The sequence below is a fragment of the Nelumbo lutea genome, chromosome 2 (genome assembly GCF_056320005.1).
Source record: "Nelumbo lutea isolate HS-2025 chromosome 2, American lotus-T2T, whole genome shotgun sequence".
Taxonomy (NCBI): domain Eukaryota; kingdom Viridiplantae; phylum Streptophyta; class Magnoliopsida; order Proteales; family Nelumbonaceae; genus Nelumbo; species Nelumbo lutea.
This window is the reverse complement of record NC_142685.1, coordinates 713,173-732,977: the sequence shown is the minus strand read 5'-3', so window position 1 is coordinate 732,977 and position 19,805 is coordinate 713,173. Positions and strand designations below refer to the sequence as shown.

General features: G+C 36.3%; 2 protein-coding genes across 3 annotated transcripts in view; one reads left to right on the top strand and one right to left on the bottom strand.

Annotated features, from left to right (window-relative positions):
• CPNIFS (chloroplastic NIFS-like cysteine desulfurase) overlaps positions 1 to 14,329 on the top strand; it is a 51,894-nt gene extending 37,565 nt beyond the window's left edge. The window contains exons 6-13 of one of the 2 annotated variants that reach the window (XM_088972265.1): positions 1,839 to 1,887; positions 2,916 to 3,061; positions 3,179 to 3,251; positions 3,419 to 3,482; positions 9,214 to 9,313; positions 12,903 to 13,061; positions 13,388 to 13,561; positions 13,686 to 14,329. In XM_088972265.1, coding sequence (XP_088828391.1) covers positions 1,839 to 1,887; positions 2,916 to 3,061; positions 3,179 to 3,251; positions 3,419 to 3,482; positions 9,214 to 9,313; positions 12,903 to 13,061; positions 13,388 to 13,558 — 762 coding nt within the window. In that variant the 3' untranslated portion in view covers positions 13,559 to 13,561; positions 13,686 to 14,329. The remainder of the gene's footprint in view (positions 1 to 1,838; positions 1,888 to 2,915; positions 3,062 to 3,178; positions 3,252 to 3,418; positions 3,483 to 9,213; positions 9,314 to 12,902; positions 13,062 to 13,387; positions 13,562 to 13,685) is intronic. The other variant, XM_088972266.1, reaches the window with a different exon arrangement.
• A 3,021-nt stretch (positions 14,330 to 17,350) lies between these two features.
• Positions 17,351 to 19,144, bottom strand: LOC148867983 (pathogenesis-related genes transcriptional activator PTI6-like). Its single transcript, XM_088968325.1, has one exon. The coding sequence runs from the start codon at positions 18,535 to 18,537 to the stop codon at positions 17,719 to 17,721; it is 819 nt and encodes a 272-aa protein (XP_088824451.1). The 5' UTR covers positions 18,538 to 19,144; the 3' UTR covers positions 17,351 to 17,718.
• Positions 19,145 to 19,805: the final 661 nt, after the last annotated feature.

Below are 19,805 nucleotides of genomic sequence, written 5' to 3'. Positions count from 1 at the left end.
AAGTTGTATTTCTCACAAACAATTTCTTAGTGATTTTTATAATGCAAAAATGCCTACCGATATTATATTTGAGGAAGATTGGGAAATGGAAATTTGCATAAGAGATTTTTCAAAACATTTTTATGGTGCAACTAATGAATTATCGGGTATTTATTATCCAACTAGTTGTATTTTAGTTTATCAATTAATGATGATTAGTGATTGCTTTGAAAAATATAGAAAGAACCCATAATTTAAAAGTATTGTTAAAATAATGGAAAATAAATTTAAAAAAACATGGGGAGAACATTTCTCCTCTTTATTGCTTAGCTACAATATTAGATCCTAGGATTAGGAAAGATGGTTTAGATATTTTACTTGAAACATATTGTGAAAAATGAATATTGAAATTGGAAATTAAAAAGAAGAAATTAATATTTTATTATTTGAAATGTATAGTTTATATGAATCTGAAGTAACAGGGAATAATAAAATTTATACAACTTGTACAACTGCATCTTCCACTTCTGAACTTGAGTCCAGTAGTGGAAGAGAAAAACTTTTTTATTTAATAAGAGGTAGAAATCCATTACCTTGACAACAAGTTTATTTTTTGAATTTAATTTTTATTTACAAGCAAATTTTTCTACTTTAGGTGATTCTTCCTTCACCTTGGAGGGAACAAATAATTTTGATATTTTAGCTTGGTGGAGTGAACATGCAAAAGATTATCTAGTTCTCGCCACCATGGAACGTGATCTACCAACCCCTCCGGTGTCCACAGTCCATCGAGTCTTGTTTTAGTGTAGGTACTAGGGTGTTGGACGACAAGAGAAGTTGTATGAATGATGAAAATTTAGAGATGTGCATCTGCTTTAAAGATTGGCTGGATGTTGAAGATAGATTATAAGACAAAGGAGGGCATGACACTACACCTGATGTTTCTCCTAAAGCAGATGATCAAAGTCAAGAACAATAGGAGAAAATGATGAAGTCAATATTTTTTGTATACTCAATAGTTGTATAGCTTTTTTTTCAAATTATTGTAAATTTTGTTTTATTTTTTTAAATTTATTTGATATTTTTAATAACGTGATTTTTTATTTTCAATTTGTAGTTATATTGTATTTTTATATTTTATTAATTTATTCCATTTTCCAATATTTATTTTTCATTCATCCAACCATTGTATGCTTTGTATCATTCAAACTTAAATGAAATAAAATTCCTATTTTTCTTCCTATTTGTTATTCACTTTGAGTCTTTGTCCCTTTGACTTCTTATTTGGTTAAGTTTTTTTTTTTTTTTTTAATTTCTTTGTTAGATTTCTTATTTTTTCAAATAGTTCCCACTTCCCAAAGGAAAGCTAATAATTTTAATTTTACTTAGCAAAGAAATAAAAAAATAAAAAATATCAAAAAAACAAAAAAACCAGTCTGTCTTGGTTTGGCCCACGCCCAAGGCCCGGCCTGCAGCCTGCCCGGCCCAGGTCCGCAACATAGCACAACATGACACGGGCCTGCATGGGCTTGGGCCGTGGTCCGTGTTGGGCTGACCCCCCAAATTATCCCTAGGGAGGGCAGCACAGCCCAGGACAGCCTGCACTTTGCGCGGGCCATAGGCAGGCCGCCGGCCCATTTTACACCTCTAGTGAAAAGTAACTGCAGCCCTATTATGTCTGTATAAATATATACCATAAGCCATGTTTTAAGGAGATAATCAATTCAATGAGCGTTTTTTATTTTGAAGTGGTGCAAGTCTTCCTTGTTTGTTTCTTCTTAACGTAAACCTTTGCCTTTTCTTTTTCTAATTCTCTATTACTAATTTTATCAAGATATTTTGGTTAGCATCTCTTCTAGCTCTCAACAAGGTTACAAATCACTCTTTGGGACCCTCCATACAACCTAAGTAAGTTTCTTCCTTCTCTTTTTCAATTTCCTGAGTTTCAGCTTTCTCAAGCCTTTTCTCCTTGGATTTTTTTTTTTTTGGGTGCAAGATTAGTTCAGCTCCCTCTCAGATTTACTCATTCCTCTTTATTCTCCACTTTTATTCACCTTACTGAGTTCCAACTCAAAATTCCAATCAAAGCTCAATTTTTGAGAAAATTTGGGTTCTATCTCTCTTTTTTATCAGTAATTTGGGTTATCTTTCATGAAGGTGGATTTTTTTTTTTTTTTTTTTTTTGTAGCATCTATTCAAATTAAATCACCTCATACATTTTTATGTTCTAAGTCTGTACACAAGATTTCATAGAAAAGTTCATTTTCTAGATCTGCTTTCTTAGCTCCAGAAAATTTTATTAGTCTAGGGAGAAATCGATGAATTGTTGAATCTGACCTCGAAACCTTTATAGGTCAAATTTCAGCTTTTAGATATATCCTATGAAACTCCTAAAGCTGCAATTTACCTTGAGTTATTCCTTTAAAATTGCAGCATTGTGGAGGTTTTCACTGCTGCGGTGCAACCAGGAAATAAGTCTTCCAGTTAAGACTCCAATATTGGTCCTGAGGGGGAGAAGAATCACACTGGATTTTGAAGTGATTTGGAAATCTCTAGTAGTTGTATTGGGATCTTTAAACTCTCAACCTCCTGCAACTCTTTGGGATCTTTAAACTCTCATCAAAGACTGAATTGATGAGAACTTGTGAACTCTTTACTAAGTTTTTCATCATACTGCTCTGCCCTGATATCACCTCGCTTTTGGAGTTACTCCTGTTTTCTATTTATGCATTCATTTCTAAATTCTTCTTTCATAGTCTTGTTATGTTCTGCAACAATGTTGTCTCAGTTAATCTCATTTTTTAGGGTGCGTGGTATCTTGATTGCCTTATTTTCTGTTCCGTAAATCTTGACTAATTGGTAATGATTTAGTAGTCTGAAAGCACATCTCAACTTTATCCACCAACTTCCAAATGTGATGGTCTTCTCTTTTAAAGGTTCTGTTTTTCCTGTTGCGGAGATTGCACATTTGTCTCATACTATCGGGGCAAAGGTTCTTGTAGATGCTTGTCAAAGTGTTCCACACATGGTGGTAGATGTACAGAGCTTGGATGCTGACTTCTTGGTTGCATCTTCACACAAGGTTTGCCTTCTCCATATTGTTTCTTTTGGTTCTTATTGTATCTCTAATGTCAAATTTGATTATGTACTTTACCAGTTTGGGTTAATATCACAAAGTTAAGGAACAAACCTGTCTCAGATGTGTGGGCCTACTGGCGTTGGATTCTTATATGGTAAAAGTGAGCTCTTGTCTGCTATGCCTCCTTTCCTGGGTAAGATTATCTGGTTATTTACTATTTTGTTTTACACCAGAGAATGGGATATGCTTGTCTTTTCAATGTTGTGTTCTTATTGCAAAAAATTCTTATATTTGTTTCATGAGAGTGGAGTAATTGGCAGCTACCAGGTGCCTGAAATGGTTGTTGCGCATCCCTTGCAGGTGGTGGTGAAATGATTGCTGATGTATTTCTAGATCATTCTACATATGCTGAACCTCCTTCCAGGTTGGTGAACTTGTTCTATTGTTTTATTACCTAGATTCAACCTGTTGGATGCAGCCTAGGTCTGAAAACTGGAGTAGACACAGGGGTGCAACCCTTTCCATGCAGCTCAAGTGGGGATTTGGGATTGATTCACTGAAAAATTCCCAACTGAAAATTCCAAACAAAATCCTAGAACAAAAATGGAGGTCAGACCATCCAAGTATGGTTGAAGGATCCTAATTTTACAGTTTGCACATGATTGTATCCTACTCACCATGTCTTCCTTAGAGGCTTATAAGCAAATTAAAAACTGCCTGATATGACAAGGCATTTATGTAAATAATAGATTATAACAAGTTGACCCTAATTTGTTCCAAGAACCTTCACAAGTTACACAAATCATTAGCAAAGAATCTTATATTAAGATCTTAATTCATGCTAAGAAACAATAATGTTTGGGAGCTCCTGTGATACACAGGAAGGCCATGAGGAAAACCTTGAACCAATATATGGAGAGAATAAAAGGAAAACCTGTTTAATGTAAATCTGAACTTCGAGAGTAACTTTTCAAATAGGTAACAAGTGCAATGCCCTACTTTTTGATGAATTCCTTTCCCTTTGCCAAATGAAATTTGGAGGAAATTAATAAACTACAAAGAAAACTCTTTTTCGGGTATTGCTGAGAAAAAAATACCCTTTGTGTTTGTTGGATAGAGTAAGATTTGTAATTCTAAAGGCAAAGGAGGACTTGGGATTAGTAGGGCAAAAATATTAACAATACCTGCCTAGCCAAGATGTGATAGAAAATTCTTCATGACCCACAAAATCTATGTCTGAAGCAGCTAATCAAGAAAAAAAATACTTACTTGACATAAAATTCTTTGAGGCTATACCTAGACATGACATATCTTAGAATTGGAGAGGTATCCCTGAAGGCAGAGAACTTGTTCAAAAGGGAATTTAGTGGTCAATAGGGTACAGCAAACAAAGTCCTCTTTTGTGTGGACAATTGGGCCTTAAACCAACCACTATACAAGAAAAGTTGCCAAGGATTGAGAAGCAATTTTGTCCACCCTTCTTTTATCAGAAATATCCACCATCCCATTTTGCTCCTTGGAAACAATTTTGTTAAACCACTATACATCAATTTTTTCAAGAACAGGAAACCTCCTGCCCATCCCTCCAATAAAATTTGTCACTTGAAGAAAGTGATCTGTGTTCTCAAACAGTTCCTTGTAGCATTGTTTGGGTGGTTTAGTGGTGCAGTTACATAGATGATAGAAGTCATGCCTATCATGACTTCTATCTGTGTTCTCAAAAACAAGATTTATTTTTGAGAAAAAGTAAATTAAATTCATTAATTCTCAAAAAAAATCTCTGTACAACAAGAGCCTGTAGAAAGGGAGATTACAAAAACTGCGCTTGCAGTATCAGGGTGATATAACATTGCAACCAACAAAAAGGTTTTCATAGACAAAATATGAATTATGAATCCTTTCTCTGGAAGACTTGTGAATGGACAACCATGAATGTCATCTGCCCAAAATCCTATGGAAAACATTTTCTACTGAAGCTTACTTATCCTTGAATATCAAGGCATTCCTTTCCTGCCACAGGCCCTAAAAGACAGCTGCTGGGACCATGTTCCAGACAATTTTCCCCCTCTTGCTCAAACCACTCAGCCTCCATACTTCTTTTACAAGAGTTTTGAAGGTGGTATACTGCAGTTTCTGTAATTTATGTGGATAAAAATTGTTGTTACCAATGATAGTCCCATAAAAACTTGGTACAATAAAGATTTATTTCTTGATAGTCCCCTTAAGTATTTTCTTGGGCTAGGGATTGGTATTTATTTCTTGACAGAAACATGTGCCAAATCTAGTGATGTAGAACTGATAGCTCTAATAACAACTGATGTGGGACTGATAGGTTTTATACTAATTGATGTAGGACAGAGATCCGATACTAATTGTTGTAGGATTTGAATGACTGTGCACTTGTAATTTAACGATGGATATGGCACTGAATAGAATGGAATGGTGAACTTGGATTCATGTAGCTGACCCATATAGTTGGGATAAGGCTTAGATGGTGATAATGATGATAAATCTGACATAATCACTCAATCTGTAGAGGACTTGGAAGGACAAGGAGTTAATTTAGGAGTGGAACAAGATCTGATTGGAGGGGTCATAAAAGATAGGGAAGGGAATCTGGTAGCACTTTTTTCAGGATTGGTGGGGAATGGAGACTCTGTATGGGCTGAACTGTTTGCAGTCCTACAAGGTGTTCAGATTGCAAAAGAGACAAATTTGGAAAACCTGGTAATTGAAGGGGACTCCAAGGCTGTGGTGGGCTGGCTAAAAGACCCGGATTCAGTGTATGGTGCTATCGAGATGAAATGAAGAAGTTCAGATGGTTAACTCAGCATAGTTTGATTATATCATTATACAATGGGTAGGGAGTGAGGCTAATGCTCTGGCTGATCCATTAGCTAAGCAAGGGGTAACTAGGGATCAGTTGTATTGGGCTCAGTTGTAATTCTTGTGCTGTTTTTTCTTTATGAGTGAGGCTGCACCTTGTGCCTCCATTGGGGAAGCTTGTAACAGTTGCTTATCTTTACTGATTTAATGAAATTTTAAAGAATTTTTTTACTTATTAAAAAAACAAGATCTAATACTTGCTGATTGATGCAATAGTGTGGAGTCTTACTTTGAAGTTGAGAGAGGCAAGTGTACAGTTTTAAATTTGCTTGTTTGGAAATTTAGAATTCAAACAGAAGGCTGATACAGATGGAGGAAATTTGTTGGGGAGAGAAAAGGAAGGATTTGGAGGATGTTGGAGAATAAGGACCTATTCGTGGACCTCACCTAACAGCTTATGCTTTTAGGTTGAATGGTTCCTTTAAGATGGTATCAGAGCCACTTTGACCAAGTGATCTAGTGTTTGATCCTTGTTTAAGATGAGCACAAGGTATGGGTGGGCCTGTGCTTGTCCACGCTTCAAGCCCGACGGGCTTTTGTGTGAGGGGGCATGTTATTATAGAATAAAAACGTATTCATAGATCTCACCTAACAGCTCAAGCTTTTAGGTTGAATGGTTCCTTTAACAGAAAGGAGACAATGCTTTCAACTGTGTTCCAAGTCAATTAGAACAAAACAAATAAGTGGATTTCCCTGTTGAAATTGCAGAGAGATTTGAAGAAGGTAAGAAGAATCAAGACGCAATTATTGAGACTACTGGAGAAGAAGGGAGGATACCTAGGGTTCACAGTGATTTTATTTTGGTGGGTGAGGGGAGTAGAGAAGCAAGTAAAGTAGGAAGAATGTAAAGAATTTGCAAGAAGCAACCTGCTTCAAAGTCTATGAAAGGAAAAGAAGTTATTGTTCCAGGTCATTAACAGAAAAAAGGGGACAAGAGGATGATGAACTTGTCATCTGAGGATGTTTTATCAACTATCAAAGGGGAAGAAGAGGGAGATAGCTCAAGTGAAGATGAGGCCATAATAGACTAGACTCATGAAGTTGATGGAACAATATATTTGGAAAAGGTGGTGGAAACAGAAGTGGAAATGGCTAAAACATTGGGGTTAGTTGTTTTTGGAGGAGAGGATTTTGCTAGGAAAATGTTTAAAGCTTTAGAGGAGAGACATCCGATGCTTCTGCATGATAAAGAAGATTCAAGATCAGAGAATGATCAAATAAAGCTAAGTCAGCTTAAAGAAGTTGGGGTTTGGCACTGGACCAGTTTTTTGAGAGAAATGTGGTAATGGAGCTGAAATGAATTATTGATGGCCAACAGACTTTGAGGGTTATGAAGAACCCAAATCCGGTTAGATGATTCAATAGCCAAAACTCCTCGAACAATTCAAGTATCAAAAGTATCGAAAGGGGGATTGTTTGGAATTGAACCTACTAAGATGGTGAAAAAGTCAAATAAGTTAGCAGAAGAAGCAAAGAGATACCCAATTAAGTTCATGAAGAGTTGAGTCTTTTTGCTTTGTGGTTGTAGAGAGGTGTTTGTGTCTTGTTTGTTTGTGGGGTGAATGTTTTTTCATTGTTGGTCATGTTGTGTAATAAGGTTGATTGCATTGGTTTTTTAGAGATTGGGTTTGGCTTTTTGGAGGCATAGGCTTTTGTTCTTTGCTCGGGTGACTGCTGGTCACCTTCCTCTGTATTTTCTTTTAATAAAAATCTCGTTTATTAGCAAAAAGATGATGATTTGAATGATCACTTGGCTCCCACATTTTCTAGTCAAGAAATTGGTAAATTGCTAAGAATATGGATACTCCTATGGAGCAAAATTTAGATGGGATGGTCATGGTGCAAACTTATTGAAGATACTGGTATGCATTCAAGGTGGTTGCTAGGCCTATATTATTTATCTCTTACTTACCCAGATATAGAATGTGCTGTCGGGATAGTGAGCCTACTTTTGCGTTCTCCATGCTCTCTACATTTGGAAGCTGAACATTTAATCTTTAGATACCTAAAATCAGCCATAAGCAGAGGATTTCTATTTACTAACAATGTTTACTTGGAAATAGAGGCATATACTCATGGAGATTGTGCATGATCCATTACTGACAGGAGATGCATGTGTGATTGTTGCAGTTTAATTGGGGGAGGGGTGTTTCTTGTGACGTGAAGAATCATGAAATGGTTGTTGTTAGGTCTGGTTTTATGACAGGGTATTGGACTAGCATGCATGCCTTGTAGACTTTATGGTTTATGACTCTTCTTTGAGTTTGGATTTCTAATGTAAGGCCCTATGATTGTATTGTTACAATGCTGTTGTTATTGATATTGCTCATAATCTCAATTGGATTCAACTAAGCCTTACCCCAATTATATGGGGTTGGATATACTGAATACTGTTCCACCATTCCACTCTAGTTTAGCATAATAGGACTAAGCATATTTAGGTGGATTGTCATTTTACTTTTGATAAAGTAGAACACAAGGAGATTTATATGCCTCTTGTCAAGTCTGAAGATCAGGTGGCAGACATTAAAATTGTGAGAGAAGTGTAACTATATGGTCTATTGTTAGCATGATGGGGTTGACCTATCCAGGCCAGCCTGTATTTCTTACAATGACGTATCTAAGTGTTCATCTTGATTTTTGTTCAATATAGAAGGATTTGGGGCTAAAAGTTACTATTGTTATCTAGCATCATCTCAGGGTTCTGCAAGCAATATTCTCACTGTTCCCCCTGTATACATCAAATTTTAAGAAGCATAAAGGGTGGTAATGCAAAACAGTCTGCATTATCATTTCTATCTGTGTAGAGACAAACAACTCTTTATGGGGGGTGGATCAGCATGTAAATGTGCAGCTCAAATCCTTGACACTTGGAAAGACTAATTTGCTTTTAAGGTCGCTACTCTCAACATCTTGCTAACCTCATGCACAAAGTAGTAGGAAAATACTGCTTCTACTTCTGGTGCTTTAACGTCATCTCTTGAAATGAAATTCTCTGACTTGATTTTCTTACTCCATAAATCTGTCCATGTTAAACTTGCATTATTTTGAGAATTACCAATATATTTTTTTTGTTTAGCTATTATGGTTTATGTTTGTATTTTCATGAGTACTGGATTTCAGGTTTTATGCAAATTCTATTCTGTTTTTTGGTGCTTTGGTGATTTTATATGCCGCAGTTGCATTTGGTCAGTTATGTTTTTCTTGATCTGCCTGCTAGATTTCAATTTATTTGTGTAGATACCTGTCACTTTTTTTTATCTTGACAGATTTGAAGCTGGAACACCTGCAATTGGGGAAGCCATAGGACTAGGCGCAGCAATTGATTATTTGTCAGAGATTGGCATGCAAAAAATCCATGATTATGAGGTCAGTGACCTGCCATTTTCATCTTGCCCTTCTCATTATACATATACATATACATATACATATACATCAAGGTTTAAAATGCCGATGTTGATGGAAACGTCGCTTACCAAAATATAGGACATATGTCGGAAATGTCAAGGGGAAATATTGTAAAAATTAGAGACATTGTGGAAATATTATGAAATATGTGGAAATATGCAATGAAATTTTGTAAAATGATAAAAGAAGCATTAATTCATATTTCTAGACTATTATCTTATTCCCAACCATTATATAAAGCTAAGAAATTAAGATCAATAACAAATTAGTAAATGACGATTTACTGGTTTATTATGTATTTTGATGTTTTTACAAGGTTATCCGATATTTTCTTTTCTTATTTTTAATTTTTATTTATTATAAATTCTAATATATTTATTTCACACTAGTAAATAGAAATACATTTATTCCGATTTTTTAAATATTAATTTTATAATACATTATGTTTTATTATAAATTTAATAAACTGATTCTCCTTTTTGTAGTATTATGATAAATTCTGATTTCTTATAAAACTTAATGCATTTATTATGATTTTTAATACTAAATTTATAATAATTATGATTTAGTAGAAAATTTAATAAATTTATTCTGATTTTTATATTAAATTTAGAATATGATTTATTATAAAATTTAATAAACATTTTCTGATTTTAATAAATATTTAAAAAATATTAACTAGTTAATATTTTATTACTTGAAAAATATTTTATGTTTTATATTATAAAGTAATTAATTTATTCTTTTGTTTTAATTTTTGTTAATTCTTTTTTATAAATATTTTATCTGAAATATTAAATAGAAATTATTAACGGAATAATTTATATTAATATACTGTATTATATTAATATAATATACTAATATATTATATTATTAATGTACATTAGTTGACATCCTGTTGGCATCATGTCGACATGATAGGAAAAATTGACTTTTTTTTGGTTATTTGGACCGATTTGGTCGACATTTCCGAAATATAGGAAATGTCGACCGAAATAATGTAATTTTTATATTACCATCCATTTCCATGTCGGTGAGCCTCGACATCGACATATGTTTGACGACATTAGTGAAATGTCACAACATTTGAAACCGTGACATACATATACATATACATGCATGGATAGATTAGCACCATTGCAGAGGCAAACCTGTTCTTGGTTTTTGTTCTGGTAACTTTGTGCTGCATCATGTCACTTCCAACTATTGGATGACACAAGGAGGATTGTGCAAACATTGGCATTATCCGGATTAGCCCATCAACCCATTTGTCACCTCCAGGGTTTTTGATCCAAACCACTGTTTAATTATGGCTTTCTTGGCTCTTTTCTTCTTAAAAATCCTTGCATTTCTTTCTTCCAACATCGTTGAAATGACCACTGCTTTTCTTCTCACCATGCCTTTCAAATAATGGCTGTTATCATTCCCTAATCATCTATGAGTATTTGGTTTTCTTTTTTTTTTTTTCGTTTTGAGCATGTAAATAATGACCTTAAATATAGTGAGTTTTGGACTGTTATGCAATTCCTTACAGTCACTATAATATTTTAATATTCTTTACTAATTATTTTCTTCTAATGCCAAGTTTTAAGCATTGTTTATATAGAACCATAGTAAAATGTTAGCCTAGTGGTAATCACCATTACAACTACTATGAAAGTTGATGGTGGTGGAGACATTTAATCTATATTATTAAAGCTATAAGTAAAATTTATAATGTTACATGGACTCTTTGAAACATTGAATATGCCACAAATAAACATGTTTTGACAAATAAAAAATAAAAAATAAACATGTTTTGGCATTTCCAGGTATAGCACTCAAAGAAGCACACCTCTTGGCTGTCTGTTATGTGTGACCAAAATTTCTCACTCTTGAGCTGATGATTAGTCAATTTTAGATTTTTAATACTCAAAATATCTAGTACAGTCAAGTATAAATTGTTTTCACTGAAATATGCTTTTATGGTTACTTTGTTTTCTTAGAAGTTAGAATAAAAATATGCATATCCACCAATTCCCTAGTCCTACTTATTGCACTAACCAGGTTCAACACTACGCATCTTGCCAGGTTCCAATTACTGTACCTGCATCAATCTAACATCGGTTGCCATGTAGTAGAGTATGAAATTATAGATATCTTGGGTGCAAAATTTTTATGGGAAAAACATTTAATGGCATAATATACATAGCTGTTAATTTAGATATCACCCCAAAGATCGGACCTTATCTTTTTCATTGATTAAACCGGGGTACTATATTTTGTGATTAATAGAGCTTCCAGTTGTATCTAATTATCTGAATTGAAATCAGAACTAACTATCAGATATGGATCTTAAATATCAAATCCACTTATGAGTGGATTGAATATGCACTTACCCCAAATTTGATCTGGTTAAGATGTTATCCAATAATATTACCATACATTTAAATTATCAACAAAGTTGGTTAAGTATTGTACTTTTTTAGTCATCAATTAATTGAAGTTACTTTTAATTCATCCCATTAATAATATATAATATCAAAGTCATTTTTTGTTCATTTTATTAATAATATATCCTATCTAACTCTGACTCCTTGACAGCCTGAGTGGTTAATTTTAATGAGGTCAACTATAGTATACTCTGGCAAAGTTTTCAAGGCACCAAGGCGAGGCTAGGCGACAGGGGGGCGCCTTGTCGCCCTGTCGCCTAGCTGCCTTGGCGATGGATTTGTTTAAGTAAAAATCACATATCCTAGGGTAGTTCCCTAGGTTCCATACCAACTTTCTTTAATAACTATCCAAAATTTTCATTAGAAAATTATAAACTTCATGTTTAAGTCTAGAAAATCAACATATTTATGAGAAAAATTAGAAAGGAATGAAAGTTCAAAAAATATAGGGGCTGAACCCCTATTTTTGTTATAGGAAAAGAAGAAAAGAAAAGGTGGAAGAATGTGTTGATTAGACAAAATTTTAAGTTCTTCCCTTATTGGTTCAGATTTTGAAGTCATCGAGGGTTCAATACAGCAGTTATCAATGTTTGTGTTGATTAAGAAAATAATAAAAAGAAATTAGTTTATAAACACAATGAATATTTTTCTTTAATAATGTCCATTTTATAATTATAATATAAAAAAAGAACAATATAAAAGTATTTTGTTACACAGTATGCAAAAATTCTTGGTGACTGGGTGAGGCGAGCCTCCAAGGGCACCTTGCTGCCTAGGTGTCGCCTTGACAACTATGTACTCTGGCAGTGCATAAGATGTTCTAAGGTGTCATTATTGCTTCTATAAGCTGTTGTAAAAGGTAGAGCTTGAACTTTATGCCATGAACTACATCAGATTTGTTATCAATTTTTGTTGGCAACCATTCTTGTTCAGCAAGATCTAAGAGCTAGGGGAGTCTGGGTGCATATTGTTATTGTTAGAAACAAGATTTGACCTGAAAAAAGCAATGCCTATATCTTTGAAATGTCAACCCGTGTAAGGAACACATTTCAAGAGCTGTATGGTTAAACAGTTCCTTTTCCTAAAATCTTTTTTTTTTTTTTTTTTGCTGTTTCCAGACCGAGCTGGCTGATTATCTCTATGAAAGGCTCCATTCCATCCCCAATATCCGCATCTACGGTCCCATGCCTTCGGAAACTGTCCGCCGTGCTCCTCTTTGCTCATTTAATATTGTCAATATTCACCCAACAGATATTGCTACTTATCTTGATCAACAGGTAAAAGTACTAAAAGACGCTTTTTTTATGTTCTTGTTTTCTATTTTTTTTGTTCTTCCTGAATATAAAGTCAGGTGAGAGTAAAAAGAGACCAGAAAAGGGAAATGACGAATCCTAGTTATTTTGTAGAAAGTAGGGTTCCTCGAAATTTGATTTAGAAATATTTTATGTGAAATTACTGGGCCCTTTGGAGACAATATGGTTGTATGTCCATGTGTGCTTATTTCTCTTTTGGACTCCTTGTCGAAGTGCGTTTACACATTTAGAGTTTTATGCAATTTAGTTAATAAATTTTCAAGATGTGTGGTGCATATATTTCTTTTCAGCATGGAGTAGCCATTCGATCGGGTCATCATTGTGCTCAGCCTCTCCACCGGTTTCTGGGAGTCGGTTCAAGTGCACGGGCCAGCCTACATTTCTACAATACTAAAGAAGAAATTGACACATTCATTCTAGCACTAAAGGAAACTATTAGCTTCTTCACTTCTTTCCAATAGAAGGTATTTCCTCTACCTGGGTGTTTGTATCCCTGTTCAATATATACGATCTATTTGGAAGAAATTAGTGTCCTTGCATCTTTACAAATTAGTGTTACGTGAAACTTTTTTGGATTCGGTACTACAGGACCCACAGTTGTCAATCCCAAATGAACGTAAGAGACTCAGGGTGCTCGTGTGTGGTCAGTGGCCCTATAGAAGAGAGAGTAGTTGCCAGAGAGAGAGAGCATATTGTATTTACTATTTAAAAGTATGTTCTTTGAGTGCGAGAGAGAGCATTTTGATTGGCGCAATCTGATTTGAATTCGGACAAAAGAGATACTGTTTGCAGCTCCGTTTGTGTTAATAATATTACTTAGATTATAAAAAAAGGTATCCTTTTGGTCAAACAAAGGTAGCCTTGTTTGATGGGACTATGGGTGTTACGGTGCATTAAATTAGACAATAAGTGCCATCGTAAGGAGGAGCTAGGGCTGAGACTTTGATGGTGTATATGCTATTGACTATAGATTTGTCTTTTGAGAGCACAAAGCAAGCGGCAATGTTGGCACTTGGAAGAGACGCGGATGGACAAAACTTTGGCTCCCCACGTTCCACAGCCTTAACCATACCATTGTGCTTCATTGATTCCCATCGTACAACATAATTTGTCAACACATCCTAGCTATGTACTTGAATTGGTTGGGGCTGACTGATGATAAATTTTTGTAATATTTGAAGATTTTAGTTTATGATTTTATAAATAAAGTTTTAGATTGTTCAGATAAGAAATCTAAATCTATTATATATATATATATATATATATATATTAAAGTAAGGTTTTCAATCAATAACCCCCACCCTTTAGACACGTGACATTGTAAAATTTCAATAAATAAAATCTTAGAAGGGGTTAAGCTTTCACTATCAAAAAATTCTATCCACTCACAAAAAAGTGATAATTCCACGTTCTTAAAATTTTCAAACATAACATCCTATTGAAAAAATGTGCATCAGATGCATGAATTGGGATGATGATGATGTCTATACATCGAGTGGTTCTGTTATACTATTAAATCACGATATCGGAAGAGAAGATGTAATTGATACATGGGAGGGAGGTTAGATTTGAAATCAGGTGATTTCTCTTTAAACGGTGGATATCAATCATATAACATTGCAATTTGGCCATGGGTGCGGGTCTGCTAGTCCGTTTGTTTGGTCAAAACGGCTCTGACCTGGTCTTGGGCCTGAAACTGAAAGTGAAAGGTAAGGTTTGACACTTTGACCTTAGTCTTAGGCCTTGGCCAAGCAAAGCCAACCTTATCAATGTAATTGTAATGTATGTATTTGATAATTGCCTTGGCCTCACGTCAATATGATCATGGATCATCTATTTATTAATTATTATTAATATGTTTTTGATTTCTGGGCACGTTCTTTTCTTGAACTTGAAACGGGGCGAAAGCGAAGGATTAGCCAACCTAGAGTAAAATATATGTGAATCCAAAAGGGACATTATCAACTTTACCAAAAAAAAAAAAAAGCAGTAGTGGGACGACGTATGACGATCGAGTTGACCCTCAGCCATTCAGGACGCAGGGGATTACATCATTGACAAAACAAAATATCAGCATATATAGTCCGTCCATACTCCATAGGACTGATTTGAGTATTGAGTAAATAAACACTGATGAATGGATGATAATTGAATCCATAAAAGCTTCTCTTCTCTGCTCTTCTTCTTCTTCTGTCAGTGTTCTGTTTGTCTGTCTGTCTTGTCCACTCCCGGTCCTGCCCTGGGGGCCGGGGTTTGGTGACCAACCGTGGGACTCAGAGGACCGCGCCTTTCAAGTTTCAAGCTTCAAAAGAGTTCCAATAATATCTCGTCCAGATGAGATGACTGGATCTCTTGACGTGCACGGTGCATCATCCACTATCTATCTACCTACCTTTTTTTCCTTTTGGTCGTAGCTGACGCCCGACGGCGGTGGCTAGTGAACCAGTCACTTTACCCCCCACAATCTCTCCCTCTCTCTCTCTCTTAATATTCTTTACATAAAAATAAAATTTAAAATGGATAAAAACTTCGCCATTTGCCTTGGATGGAGCGATCCTGGGGCATGTGGTGTGGGACCCATTCCCCCCTGCCCTCCCACATGGCCACATCCACATACATGATTGATACGTGATACCACCCCATTATACAATACAGCATTATTGGGTTTGACTCTTTCTTCTCTCGAGTCCCGACCGGCCACCGCACCGCCTCCAGTAGTAGGTGTAGGTTTTTACTTTTTACCGATTGAGAGGAGATCGAGGGTCTGTGTGTATTTGTGTTTCAGTGTTGTGAATTTGTGATGTAAACGACAAACGATATATACAAAGAATTTGATATGAGGAGGGGAGGGGAGGCTCCTCTCTACCTAGTTTGTGTTAACTGTGATACATTGACTTTGCCTTTGTAACAACTTTAATTCTAAGAAGAGCCAAGAGCCAAGAGGTTGTTACTTGTTAGATTAAGGTTAGGTACTCGCGATTGCTGTAGATCCAGCAGCTGTCAGGATGTCACACTCACACTCACACTGTCATGGCCAATTGGCAAGTGTACAAAATTAGCGGATAAACACGCTGGTGGTGGCCGTATATTCCAAATAATAATTTGGGATAAGTGTACAAACTTTGAATCGGGGTATTTATATACTTAGGTTCGTGTTTGTGAGCGTCTATTTATGCATAAAAAAGTACTGATTATCAGAGGAAAAATATATTTTTAGCACTTTTGTAGTCTAAAAAGAGAATAATGTTGTGCTTTTTTGATAATTAACTTTTTTACCAAAATTAAAGCATTAAAGTATATGATATTTGGAGTATTTAATGATGAACTCGTACTTTTACACCATTTTTGAACAAACAAGATAAATGCAAAAATGGTTTAAAATATAAACCATATTTGTATTAATGAACCGAAAAATGAGTAAATATATGATGTACATATTTGCATTACAATCAAACACAATCTAAGACTCAATTTAGAAAGAATACAAATACAAATTTGTAGAATACAAAATCTTATATTTTGTATATATTTGCCCAGTATATATTTATATTTGTACTCCTTCCCATAATAGTTTCAGTTTGCAAATTCTATTCCCATCATTATAATAAGATCTTACGCTGCTCTAATTTTGTAATTCTGAGTGATAGGGTAGACTACTTTAGAGGAGACTGTAGAGTAGTAGTAGAGATAATCTCTCTCCTATACCGAATCTGCTCCTCACACAGGCGCTTCACACCGACTTCATCCTTCTCTTTTATTCGTTTATTGAAAGATGAAAGGGTCCCACCGTCCCAGTGATGAGCGCGGATGGGATGACAACTAACCCACTCACTCCCATCCCCATCAGTATCACTCATCACTCATCACTCATCACCCACTGAAACCCAGCTCCAGCAGTCAACAGCCAGTATTATCTTCTCCCTCCGCCAACTACCACGTCAGCACATGAATTATCGACCCACGTGTTTTATTTACAGGCTTCCAAGTAAGTATAAGAGCATTTTCTACGGTGAAGATGAAGGTCAAACCCACCAATTACCATTAATCAGCGACTCGGGCTCGAACTTCAAACTTCACGGAGACGGAGTGGCTTTAATCGGTCAAAGACTCAAAAGCTTCCTGATCGGATCTGCTCTTCACACCTGGTGCCTCACTGGCGCTTCATTCAAACGCAATGAAAACATTTTCCATATTTATTATTTTTCAACGGTGGATATGCATGTGAGACGCCCATTTGTGAAGAGCAGATCCCGTAGTATAAAAGTCAAGAGCTTTGCTTAATTGCTTTTCCACGTCTAAGCGTGGAAATCAAGGAATGCACACTACACTACAAATTTCCTCCATCACTCGAACCCTCCCACCTCTATTTCTCTCTCCCTCTCCCCTGTCCCTATTCCCACTCACTCTTATGAATATGCATAAATTAATTAATTATACACAAAAGGTCGTTTCAACACGCTGACAAAATCGCCTTATAAATCGGCTAGCAACCACGAGATACAAGTACAAACGTTCACCGATGATGATTACGATTCGCTGACCATATTAACCCTGAAGAATGACGATAATGACGCCGTCGACTTCGAGTTCGAGGCAAAATATATGGTCTTCCTCGTCAATGTCATAATCGGATTATTTCGAGTTCGAGGGGGAAATCGTCCATGTCAATGTCAATCTCCCCCAATTCTTCCTCATCAAAATATGTCTTAGGCAATATAATGTCGGGTAATGTTAACGGCAAGTCGATATCAAATCCAAAAGCGTCAACGTCACCGTTATCGAATCTGTCCAGTGAGTTTTGTCCGTCATAACGGAGCACTGATGTAGGACAAGTAGCCGTGGCCGTCAGCAACTCACCCCTCTTAACGACCGTTTCTGCTCTTGTGAAAGTTGGGAAGTTTGTAACGGCGTCGGGGCCCCTTAGTCTAATGGCAGCGTTATCATAAACGGTTGCCGCTTCCTCCGGCGTGTCATACGTCCCCAGCCACAACCGTTTACCCCGTGTCGGATCTCGTATCTCTGCGGCCCAACGTCCCCATGGGCGCTGGCGCACACCTCTGAATCTTTTCGGGAGATGTTCATCGGCTTCTTCTGGTACCCGTAATTTTCTTTTCTTCACGGACACCTCATAACCCACTTTAGCAGTTGCATCGATACCGATTTCATGGACGTGTCTCTTCACTCGCCGCAGGATTTCATTTTCTTCCTCGTCGTCGCTGGAGTCCGTGGCGTCGACGTCGGTGAAGATTATTCTCACTACTTTCTGCCGTATTCTACACGTCTGCGGCGAAGAACTGCCGGAAGTAGTCGATTTTTCGTTGGCTTTATGGGCCTGAAGCAGTTTAGATGTTGTGACAACATGTTCTGAAAATTTCAATCGGCACAGGGCGGATGATAACTCGGAATGACAGTTCCGGCACCTGCACAACGTGGGATTCATCGTACAGATGGCGAATCGACTGGGACTGGAGGGAGATCCGTTTCGGACACGGCATCAAAGCAAGCACGGGAATTTAAAGTATATATATGTGTGTGTGTACTAGTAGCGATTAATATCAGTGACTCGGTGAGAGAAGTAATTAGTTAGGCTAGGAGCGGATTTGTCCAGCAGATGAGTTATGTTACAGTAAGAAGGAGATTGTTGTTCATGTAAAGGATAGGAGAAACAGTAGAGCGGACTCAACTAGAAGAAGATCTACATCTAATACCTATATTTGTTGCAACACAAAACTAGGAAAAAACTCAAAATAAAAGAAAAGAAGACAGAGGGCATGATTTGAGAAAGTAGAGATGGAGATTTCTTTTCTTGTTCTGGGTGTTTGGTTTTAGACTTTAGTGGATACAGTTTTATACGCAAAAGGAATCTGGGTATAACGAAGGAGATGAGGGTTGGCTTCCAGCTTCTGATCTGGGAGTAATAAGAACTAAAACTTGGAACAGTTTACCTGTCCTTTTGCCAGAGACCCAGCCAGCCAGAATCAAGACTCTAGAGATATCTCTAAATTCTAGAGAGAAGACGGGAGCAATGAGCAAATTTATAGGTTGCATTCTGACTGTGAACTGGTGTCAAATTCACGAGTAGGATGTGATTTATAGGGGCAGAGGGCTAATAATAGGGGGCTGCAATTCAGAATTCTACATCGATGTGTTTTTTTACTTCTCCCTAAAGGGCAAAGACAAATTTGCCGCTGCCGCTGTCATTCACGTGGCATGCGGTTTATTCCCCTCCTAGCTCTTAGTAGAGGAGGAGGAGGTGGAGTACAGTCTACTCTCCTGTCTCCTCCCGTGCACTTCACAGATCACACTTCAGTTCAACCCTTGCCCTGACTTCGCTGCCCAGTATCAAGCTCTATATGACACGTGGCCCTGATCCATTGGAAATTAACGTCCCACGACTAATATTATCTCGGTTACTCTATTTAATACATTTATTATTAGCGTTTTAGTATATTGTAAGTTGGTGGTGAACACTACAATATAAGTATTAATTTAACCATTTTGAATTTAAGCATCCTCTAAAACATTTTTTAGATGGTATCAGGTTCATAAAAAAATGTTAAACATGTAGATGGTACCAAGGACTGTTGGCTTGAGCATTGAGAATCTGCATACTTGTCTAAGCAGATAAAAGGGGAAATTTTTATTTCACTGAAACCCAACTTACCCCCCATTAATGACATAATAACCCTTAATATTGGCATCATTTCC